The sequence below is a fragment of the Halyomorpha halys genome, unplaced genomic scaffold, assembly GCF_000696795.3.
Source record: "Halyomorpha halys isolate HHAL.00 unplaced genomic scaffold, Hhal_1.1 Scaffold111.1, whole genome shotgun sequence".
NCBI classification, from domain to species: domain Eukaryota; kingdom Metazoa; phylum Arthropoda; class Insecta; order Hemiptera; family Pentatomidae; genus Halyomorpha; species Halyomorpha halys.
The window spans coordinates 234196-246196 of record NW_027109684.1 but is presented as its reverse complement, the minus strand read 5'-3'; the positions used below and the strand labels follow the sequence as shown (position 1 = coordinate 246196).

Genomic DNA, 12001 nt, shown 5'->3' with positions numbered 1-12001 from the left:
ATATTATTTTTAAAATATCCTTTTAAATTGTTTCTCAAGCGTTTCCTACAATATCAGAATGACTATCTCCTAATTTCTTGATAGTAAAAATTGCCTGGAATCTACTACACTAGAAATGTAGGTTATGTTTCTACTAATATTTTGTTTAATAATCTCCAACGAGATAAATGATATTTCAGAGTTAGTGAAATCTTTTTTTTTTTTTTCTACAGTTAGCAATCGCTCAGGACAATCTGAATTTTAATAATTTTGGTGAGTGTTTTAATATAATTATATATTTATAATACTAACAATTTTTTTTATTTTTTTATATTCCAAAACTATATCATATATATTATAACTATATACACATATATATTACCTATATACTGATGTTAAAACAATATTTTTACGTGATACTTATTTGATGAATCTACCCAACGGAGTATTAAGATCCGATGAAGATAGGAGACGGCGGAATGAAGCCAGTTGTGCAAGTGCGGTTACAACACAGTGCCGTTCGAGAAAGTGTATTTCTTCTCTACTACTCTCCGTTATTTTTGAATATATCCTTTTAAATTATTTCTCAAGCGTTTGAAGCGTTTCCTACATTATCAGAATGACTGTCTCCTAACTTCTTAATAATAATAATAATTACTTTCTAAATCTACTATAACACTATAAATGAAGGTTAAGTTTCTACTAATATTTTGTTTGTTGTTTGTTATCTAATGAAGTGCTTTATTTATTCTACGAATTTCTCGGGATTTTTTTTTTATTTCTATTTAATTTTTAACTGAAAGCTTACAAAAATCAATCAAAACAATTTATTATCCTGTTAAACATACTATAGAATATTTCAAAATATTTTCCTGAAACAAATATCATTGTTGTAGACAAAGGAATCCCAGAATAAAACAGAAAATAGTAATTATTTCAGGAATACTGAAATTTTAGTAACCCTGAATTTCTACACGAGGCGTTGGGTACCTCTTTCACACGAAAAGGAATATGGAAAAATATCAATGTTTTCAACTATCAAAAATATATTTAAGAAATCTTACGATGTTGTCATCTGATATAATGAGTTTAAAACTAATAATTAGACAGTACTTCAACGTTAAAATATTTTATTCAGTTCACTTTAAATGCTATATGTCATGGTAGTTTCTGATAACTTAATCGTGACATCTTTTTCTTATATATATATATATATATATATTATTTTTAAAATATCCTTTTAAATTGTTTCTCAAGCGTTTCCTACAATATCAGAATGACTATCTCCTAATTTCTTGATAGTAAAAATTGCCTGGAATCTACTACACTAGAAATGTAGGTTATGTTTCTACTAATATTTTGTTTAATAATCTCCAACGAGATAAATGATATTTCAGAGTTAGTGAAATCTTTTTTTTTTTTTTTAAAACATCCTCTAAGACTAAATTGAGATTAGTAATAAGAAAAACCTTCTCACGTTAACCTTGACATTGGACTGACTAAAAGCATAAAGCAAAAATACAAAGAAAAATCAGGGATAATTTTTACTTACACTCTGATTGTAATAACCTTTCAAGAGACTTATATAAAATTATAGATGTAGGATAATTGAACCCGTTGTTGCAATAAGGAAAGAAACTGCCATTTATAATAATTTTCATTTTCCAACACAGACCACAAGAATGTTATATACCTCTATTAGATATAGATTGGATTTTTTAAAGAGATGAAAAAAAAATTCTGAGGGTGATTCAAAATTAACGAGAAATTTTCTGTCCTGATTTTCAATAAAAAAACTCATCAATAAATATATAAAATGTTGAAAGTTCTCAGATTAGGTCTTAGCCAAAACTACTACTAAACGAACAATTTGTACCAACTTTACTAATAAAATTTTAATTTGAAATATTTTACTCCATTACCGTGGGTAGAAAGATGCCACGATAAAGATGTCAGAAACTACCATGACATATAGCATTTAAAGTGAACTGAATAACATAATTTAACCTTGAAGTACTGTCTCATTATTAGTTTTAAACTCATTGAATCAAATGACAACATCTTAAGATTTCTTAAAGATTACGATAATTAATCATAATAATATTATAAGAAAAATTTTTTTTGGTAGTTGAAAACATATTGATATTTTATAAACCCTTTTCGTGTGAAAGTGGTGCCTAACGCGTCGTGTAAAAATTCAGGGTTACTAAAATTTCAGAATTCCTGAAGAAATTACAATTTTTCTGTTTTTATTCTTGGATTTCTTTATCTACAACAATGATATTTTTTTCAGGAAAATATTTTGGATTATTCTATAGTCTGTTTAACAGGATAATAAATTGTTTTGATTGAATTTTTTAAGCTTTCAGTTAAAAATTAAACTGAAAAAAAAATCCAGAGAAATTCGTGGGATAAATAAAGCACTTCATTAGATAAATTAGTGGTTTAAAAAGATATAAGGCATTGGAAAAGTAGAAATACAAGTATCTAGAGTCAATATTTGATAGTGAAGGAACCTCCCCCGGCAATATTGATTGGAGAACGGAACGAAGAAAGGTCACTGTTGAATTATGTCGCCTGCAGCTCAAGTATACAGTAGCAGGAACCCAATACTAAAGTCAGTATTTGAGTCAATAACCACATATCCCTCAGAAACCTGGGTCAATAATACCTGAATCCACAAAACACTGATCGCTGTGGATATGAATTTTTGGAGATTAGTGGCAAGAAAATCAAGACGCAAAAGAACAAAAAATGAAAGAATACATGGATGAGATAGAAAATAACATACTTTCAACCAATGAAGAACAAATATTATCTAAGGAAATGCTTCCAAAGATAACTATGAAATGAGAAGTGGAAGGGAAAATGATAATAGGGAAACCTCAAATAAAATGGAAAGATGAGGAGAAATAAATTATGGGAGGAAATTAGATCAGGGAAAAGCAACTACCTTGAATAAAGAAAAGTGAAAAAAAAAACCAAATTAGTGGAAAATTCCTTTTAAAAAAATCTGTATTTATTTATTTAATTTAAACCTGTTACACTGACTCACTCGATATTGTACGATGTTTGTCTTATTCATATATTATATTATAATACTGATTGAAATACTTTTTTCACTTCAGCCAAACATTTTAGAGATAGCTCAAAAGAATTCTCCTTCTCAGAAACGGTTCTACAAGACTATACTTCAAACGTATTATTATTATTACAATAGAGTATCATTGGTGGTCGAGGCCTGGGTTGGGGTTCTGTGGGCTCTTCAGCTCTTCGTCGCTTATCTTCTCTGAGTACATCAAAGATAGTGTCGTCTGCAAACCCTTTAGTCTTCTGTTCAACTTTAGGTCGGGGTCGGAAGTATTCCTTCCCGCTGGCAGTTTGCCTCTTTACTCCTCGCTGGTCCTTGGGCTCTCTAAGACCATGGGAACATGTATATTTATAATCTCACAAGAGGAGAATCATAACTCAATAAAAGCAATTCTTCCCCGCTGGACCCACCCCACTAAGACCCCCGGGGAGCGACTGTTCTATATTACTTTTGAAATATTAGCTTAAAACGGGAAGAGGAGACTTTAAGGTAGTTACATCGAGCAATATTTAAAAAGCGTCTGAAATTGAAAAACGGGAAGCATACAACTCTAAAAATAGGCATTAATTTTACATATTTAAAAATTTGTTTTTTGTAATATGGTGAAGTGAAAGGTTCTTCCATTCTTCCCACTTTCTTAAATTATCCACATCAACGTTTTGGGGTCATGGCTATATCACCAGGCACTCTACAATTCACAATAAAAAATTTCATATTATGCATACCACATATCAATGATTTAACAACATAACTTCAATTACAACAACTACCAAACATTACCATTTCAAATTTTATAAATTAATCTAATCTCCTTATTTCTTATCTTTACAATTTTTTTATTTGCACTTGTAAATCTAGTTTATAACCAGCAAATGAGCTGCTTTATTCAGGCATGGCATGAGGGAGACAGCACCCTGTGGTGCATCCTCCCGACGTTAATTAAATTACTTGATTACACTAGGAGGTCCTTCTTCCAACTCCTCCTCAGCCTACGCCGTGTTACATCATAAATGTCATGTGTTGTCGTCTGTCGTGGAAATTTATTGAAATATCCAGGTAGTGTGTTGTGAAACCGTTTGTAAGTTATATGGATGTGGTTCGTTACGATCGGAATGCGTTGGGCCGGTGTGAATGGTCTCGTTTGAAACGTAGAGTGGTGAGTTCGTTGCCAGTCTTAAAAATTGCAATTGAAAAGTTTCTATTTTTTGAATCTGCGCCTTTTTAGCAAGTCCATAAATTTGGCAGGCATAAGCCCATATGGATTCTAGTAAGTAATTATATATGTCAAGTTACTGTCCGAGGGATAATTTAAAACGCCCGTGTAGTATGAATATAATTGTCTCAGTCGGAAATTTAGCGTTTTACGTTTTGTATTGTCGTGTGGCCCCCAATGTCAACCTTCTGTCATAGTTTAGTCCTAAATACGTTAGTGTTTGTTTGTGGTATAGGGTGATTGTCAATGTAAAGGGCATGTTTTGTGTCGTAGAGTAAATGTGACATGTGAATTATTGTTAATATTAATACTGTATATTGTGCACCAGGTCTGTATGTTGTTTAGACTATGTTGTGTGGCCTGTAACTAACAGTACACTATTAATCATAGTAATATTAAAATTACTAATTGCATATTTAATATAAAACTTTTTAAATAGACATCATTATTAACTTCACTCTAATTAAGGTTATCTTGATAATATTGATAACTAATGCTAAATATTTCATACCTCTATTCATTACAAAGATGAAATTTCTATTAAATTCTTTATAAAAACACAGCGACAATATATCATTCCTAAAATACTATTGTGTATCATAATACTATCGTGATAGTTTACTGATTATGTTTAAATGTTACTTAAATTATTTGTATGAGTCTTAATATTAATTAAATGCTCAATATTTTTAGTTGTGTGTTTAGCCTCTGTTATTTTCCTGTTTTTAGAATGATTAACTGTTATTGTGAATTGTATTGTGGCTAATGGAAACGTTGTAATGGATAAATTAGGGTAAAAAGAAAGTTATTATGGAAGAATCTTTCACTTGAACTATTTAGATAATTGCACGACTCTTCAAGGCAAATGAACCTAGTAATTAAGATAATTTATTTGACATGGAAGGACACTATAAACATAAAATGATTGAGTAACTAAGTTGATAAAATAAATATGTTATTATGGAAGTTAAAAGAAATTCAATGAGCTAGCTATATATTTTTTCGTAAAATGAGACATCATGTTCTGTTTACTCTGTAAGAATGAGATGAGGTAAAGTTTCTTTATCCTTCAACCTTTTCAAAATGGCTATTATTATTCATGAGGTGCCTATTGTTCATCTTTGCTGGGGGTTGTTTGTTTAGAGGGAAGGAGATTCTCCAAGTTGTATAGAGGGCAGGCTATAGAGTTTATAGAGGGTATAGAGCTCACATCTCAGAGCTGTGCTGTAACATGAGATACAACTACCTGGGCAATTATAAAAATTTTCTCAACAGCTATGAAAAATAACTTTGAAAATATTGCATATTCTCAATTATAATTAGATATCCAACATGGTTTTTGGGTTATAGTAATTTGTAACATGAATGAAGTGTAAATAATGAAAGAAAAATCAATCTGTATTCCTCGGTTGTTTAATGAAATTGCAAAATTTGAAAAATCCTTTTCTCTCACTTTTCATTTAATGTTTTACACTATATTTAGGGTTCTCTTTAAGCACGCTTATTCCCTCAAAAAGTACTAAATCCAATCTAATTTTACATCTAAAATTTAGAAAGACAACAAATCCTTATAATAAAAAGACTACACAATATTGCAACAAATGTATATTTATTCAAAACAACAATCTCTCGGCTATAAAGTCATCACGAGGCATGCTGAGCAATGGTCTCAGTTCAGTTAAAAAATAGAAGTCCTAATTCATTATGGGGAGCGCGGTAGTACCGTGGCAAGGCGTGCTGATTCTAATTCCAAGGGCCCGAGTTCGAATCCAGCTGGGCAGAAAATGTTTTTCTGTTACACTAGGGGTATTCATGATGCTGAGTTAAATTTAAAGTATAGGATTGTCAACAGCCCTAATTAAAATCATGTTAAATGAATAAGAGCTCCTTGCGGATTTTTTGAGCAACTTGTTTTATAACCTATCCTTCCAAAAACTTCACGTTATTGTTTACTTCCAAGTTTTGATTAAAGTAATTTATCAAAACATTCCTGAAGAAAGCGAAAAGTAGAAGTTGTGTGAAGGTTTGGCTACTGAGTGCCTTGTTGATCAACTAACTTGTGAGGAAGAGTATCAAGATGACAACTGCCATTACATTATTATTATTGTAATCCATTGCTTTATTAGTTTTAAAAACATCGAAAACAATACTAACACAAACTACGAGCAAGTAACCTAACACGACAACAAACAAAACGCTGACGAACTCAGCTGGTCTGTTGCGCGACATCATTCTCCATTTAGCAGAACTATTAACAGACTCTCAACCATGTTATATGTTATATCGTTTTAAGCCGGTAAAGGAAGAAAATATTTCTCCATTTAACATGAGTTTTTTTCATTTAACATGTTAAACTAAAGATCAGGAAAAAACCTACTGTAGCCGTGAGTCAACTTCTGTTGGTTCTGGAACTCTCCTGGGGACCCAGCCTCATAAATTGGGACCCTTCTACGTTGTCGGGCGTGATTCGGAGCAAATCATCTTGCTGAACCCCTGACCCTTCAAGGATTGTACTAGTACAGATTTTACTTTGTTTTAATTCATTATGACTTTATGACATAACGTATTTTTAAAGAAAAATATATAAGTAGTGAAGTATTGTGCTGCCTTTTTATTACTAATTCTATTTTCACCATAAAAATCTATAAGAATAAGGCGAATCAAAACAGCCACTTGTAGCATCAAATGGATCTTCAGAAGGGTACTCAATTTTCAAAAAAAACAAAAATTAAAATAATTATGATATCAATAAAAAATAAATTAATTTTTTTTGCAATTTATTTTTTAAAATAATTGTTTGATATTCATGGTTAGTCATTAAAATGATTAATTTTTTCAATATTGTTTTTAACATTTTACCGTCAAAATTAAAATGATTTAAATTTATTGACTTTTTTATGTAAATACAAACTTGGTGTTTGGAATAGTTTAACAATGTTTTACAACTTTATTTCTGCCCAATCTAAAAACTATTGATCCAATAATAATTGTTAAAAAATCAAATGATTTAGGCACATTTTGGGTTTCCTGAAAAATTTTCATATTGATAATGTTTTTGAACACTATGAAACGAACTGTGTGACTGACTGGAAAGTGTTAAAGTGATCGGTGTGATCCACATAAAATTCAAATTGTTTTATGTAATTACCTGAAAGAATGCAGAAAAAATATCAGCCATTTTATGTAGGTTTACTGCTGAAGAAACTGGTAGCATTGATATGATTAGTTCAGTTTCAGCTTTATGACAGCGTGACATAGCGAATGACAAAACAACGTTATCTATATCTTATAAGTAGATAAAAATTAATGATTATAGTATTAAAACGAAAAGAAAATTTTTGCCTCAAAGAGAATAGAACAGAAAGATAAAATCATTTACATTCAGATGGTTGATCATTCTTTAAAATCTGTGTTATTTAAATAGCCCTATAATTAGAGAATACCATACAGAAACATCATAGATATTTTTCTATGTTTAATTTCAATTACTCGTAATTGAAAAATTGAAAATCAATGTCGGTTTTGATGGAATATAGATACCCTATTTTTACTCTTTTTTTTGCCATTATTGTTATGAAAAAACTATACAGTTGGAATTTATATAACAATACAAAGAAGAAAATATATATAACTAAAAGTATAAGTTAAAAAAAAAAAAAATGAAAGTCGAAGAAACTCAATATTGAATACTATTAATTTTTAAAAACAATAATAAATATGTGATGGATTAGTAGCAACTTTATTGGATCTTTTATAGTTGGATGTGAAGTTCATTATCTAGGCTGGGAAGGATTTACGATATCAATTTCTTCTGCAAATCAAACGATTCTATGATTTCGAAATCAAATTATATTTTTGAACGCAAACTTTATTTCGTATTAAAATGTTATATAAGATATTTTGTAATTACTGTTATGTAATGTTATATCTCATGAAGTACATTTCTTTATATTTTCCAGTTGATACATTTGCAAGCTGCAAGTGGGACTCGCCTGATTTCGATGCATGCATAAAAAATGCTCTTAATACCTGCAGAGCATATTTTAAAACAGGTAAGTCAAAGATTATGAATGATTATGTAATTTATGGGTGAGGGTCAACCTCTTCAAAATAGGTGCAGTTTTAAATGGATTCGATTTACTTAAACATTAAGTAGCTATGAATTTACAATAAAAGTCATCAAAGATATATATTTTATTTAAGTTACACAATTTGAGGATAGGGAATTTTTATTTTATTAAAGTAAATAATCTGTTGGTAAATAATAAAAGTCTTAGATTTGGAACTGATACCGAACTATTAAAGAAGGTCAAGGCAGAATTTGATGAGTTTTGTATTGACGAAAACAAAATACAATGCTATATCCCAAGTCACTTTGAGTAATGGAGTCGTTGGAATTTCCATCAATTCCAGAAAGCTATAAGGGTTTACGACTCAACATTTCTTTTTCAGTACCAATCCGATTAAGTCAGGGCCATCTTCTGCAACTTGGAGTGGGATTGGAAATCGATAGGGTTGTATTGATCTTAATGTGCAGTAACCAACATGGAATTAGTTAAAAATCCTTATGAAAGGAATATGGTCCGGGTGCGGTCAAGAAAAACTCAAATAGTAGAAATATACTAATTTAATGAGCCAACGTTTCGCCCCACGTTGCAGGGCTTCTTCAGGGCTATTTTGACGGCAGTCAAAACTAAAAAACCTTATATGAAGTTTTTCTTCAGGACATGTTTCAGGGCTAGCCGAAGCACCGTGGAAAGAATGTGGATCCTTATATAAAATTAAAGTGCCGAGAAACAATTTATAGATTCCAATCCAGTTTACTATTTGCTAGCAGATGTTCTTATCTTATATTTTTTAACCAGCGTATGTATATTACAATGATTATTAAAAGGTATTTTGAAAAACAAAAATTTGAGAGTTTAAGGTTCAACGAAAACAACTTATTTCTCTCGATTACAATCCGAAAAATCATGATATTTACTATGTGACAAATAAAACTATACATTACAATCTTAAAATCACATACAAAGTTTATTCCGAAACAAACATAATTACAAATTCTCCACACAAACAAATCCAGTAGTTGTTAATCTGGCATCTCAATTTTAACCTAATAACCTTCCAAGGTATCTAAAAAGAAGATGGCCTTTGAACGTACCAACAAAGATAACCATCGTAGTGTAAGGATTAATTTCTTTAAGAGACATTGTAATATAATAACAGAGTGTATAGCACATTTCATTATTATTGGAAGAAGATATTTGACCATATGAAGCAGATTCTAGGAAGATAGTCTGGATGGCGGTCAATAAAGATATCAAAATAGTAAAAGAAAACTATTTATTGTTAACCAACGTTTCGAAATCTCTGTTTCACTCTGACAGCCCTGACGAAGCTCTGCAATGTGGAGCAAAACGTTGGCTTACAATAAATAGTTTTCTTTTACTATTTTGATACCTTTATAGACCGCTAGCCAGACTATATATAATTTAATTATTATATTTGCTGAAGTCTTTAACAATTTAAAAAAAATAAATATTTGGACTTGTAACTAGTTTTAATTAATCTAACTTTATTTGTGTGTATAAGAAAATTGTTAAAATTGTGCAAATAGCCTATAATAGGAAGAAAATTATTTTAATAAATTGAACAAACCAATTGTAGGGTATATACAGAATAATGGCCTGAAGGCCGAAATGTCTGAGTAGAATAAACAAAGTTGCGAGGTAAGGATCAAAAATATTACTGTAAAAATAATAGTATTGTCCCTCTACAGGAATCCCGGAACTGAGTATCAGCCCTTTCGATCCATTCTTTGCCAAAGAGATAGTGCAGACTCGAGGAGGAAGCAACTTCAACTATCGGCTCAAACTGATTAATGTCTCAGAATATGGCTGGACGGATTCCATAGTTACAAAGTTCAAGTAAGTATTCAATAAAATTATTTTGATTTCTTTAATCCTTACCTTGGAAATGCTGCATTCGTTCATATTTTTCTAGGAGCAACAGGAACAAACGCTGGCTCCAATACAGCCAGTTCTTCCCAGAGAAGTGGCTGGACGGAGAATACGAGTTCCAGGGGAAGGTCATGAACAGGAATATCGACAACAAGGGGGCCTGGAATCTAACTCTTTGTGAGTCAAGTTAAATTTGATTAAACAAATTTTAAAATTTTCAATAATCACCCTCCCGATTATTATGTTAGGTGAATTTCTTAACAAATATACTTCAATTATGTATAGCAATAACATTTTTTGAATCTGTTTCGAAAGCCAGGGTTGAATCATCAGACTAAATCAGAGCTAATTCCCTTCCTACCTAGGAAGGGGAGTTGTTGCAAAATATTTTTACGAATTATATGGTCTTACTTTTCGTTTTGAAAGGTCATCTAGCTCTGAAACATTTAATCATATGAAATAAAATGATATTGTTATGAATTTTTTTTAATAACTCTAGAAAAAAAACATTTAACTGGACAAAATAGTTGAATATTAATTATTTGGACAAAATAAAAATACTGTTTTTGTTTTCTTTCTTTTTCTTCTGGAAAAAAAGAAGTAAAAATGAAATAACTAGTCTTTTTACTATTTATTAATTAAATAATTTATTTCCAATCATATAATTGTAATTTACCTTTAGCATGTGAACGTAACAACAAAAAAATGAAAACATAATAGAAAAGAAAAATTCATAATATACAATACTTATTTTTTATAAAAAGTTCACATTTAATCCACTCCATGTCTTCTTTTCCTCTTAATATAAGGCGTAGCATGTGAGATCGGAGCCTAAATTTGGAAAAACTTGGCGAGCAATGTCTACATTTTTCTCAATAACAAATCCGGAGAAATATGACAACTGTGAATAACATAACTTTAGATACAACTAATAACAACTTGAAAAAGATAAGAAACAAAATCATAAAAACCACAAAATATTTAAGCTACGAACCAAATAAACATAGAAATGATAGGAAATGTTACAGTGCAATGTTTCTCATATCTGTCAGCGACTGCGTTCGGTATGGCTCTTCATCTGGACAAGTCATGAAAATTGTCCATTTCCCAGTTTTGTACAATTAAGTGCATTTTGTCAATTGGGAAAAATGCCGATTCTGGTTCAGACTGGCCCAATATGTTCCAAAATCAGTTGTGAGTGAGTGGTGTGCCAGTGTGTCGTTGTCTATGATCGTCATGTAGTAGCGTGTGAAGTATGAAGTTAATATTTGGAAGCAAATGTTTGCCAATGGTTGCTGAGCCAAGGTGGACAAGAGTTTGGCTCTTAATTTAAGGGCAGCATTGACTTTTCTATTTATTCTCAAAGGCTAAGACGCGCTACCACATCATGCAAATACACTGTTGTTGTAAACATAATCATAACTATAATGTTTCATTTCATTTTGTTAAGTACCTATGTATGTCGATAGTTTAAATTTATAGAATAAATTTCATTTATTACAGTTAATGTGTTCAGTGCCATTATGGATATTTTTTTATTTATGGTCAAATCACATAAAGCACTTGCGAGAAGAATGCTTTAATAGGCTCGGACTATTAAAAGTATTAGCAAATACTTCTTGGGGAGCTGATAGGAAGTCGATGCTCATGGTCTACTCAAGTATAGTAAGATCCAAGATAGACTACGGCTGTCAGGTTTATTCATCAGCTAAAACAAACTGTCTCCAACTCTTAGACTCCGTTCACCATACTGGAATA

At 30.8% G+C, this 12001-nt stretch overlaps 1 protein-coding gene and 1 long non-coding RNA gene across 2 annotated transcripts in view; one reads left to right on the top strand and one right to left on the bottom strand.

The window, feature by feature from the left end:
• The window catches only part of LOC136795870 (uncharacterized), a 21285-nt gene extending 13765 nt beyond the window's left edge, over positions 1-7520 (bottom strand). Inside the window, exon 1 of the long non-coding RNA XR_010843560.1 lies at positions 7432-7520. This is a non-coding gene — a long non-coding RNA (uncharacterized lncRNA). The remainder of the gene's footprint in view (positions 1-7431) is intronic.
• Jhbp16 (Juvenile hormone binding protein 16) overlaps positions 1-12001 on the top strand; it is a gene marked incomplete in the record, with an annotated part of 44932 nt that overhangs the window by 8803 nt on the left and 24128 nt on the right. The window contains 3 exon segments of the mRNA XM_067047808.1: positions 8243-8335; positions 10063-10210; positions 10287-10420. Coding sequence (XP_066903909.1) covers positions 8243-8335; positions 10063-10210; positions 10287-10420 — 375 coding nt within the window.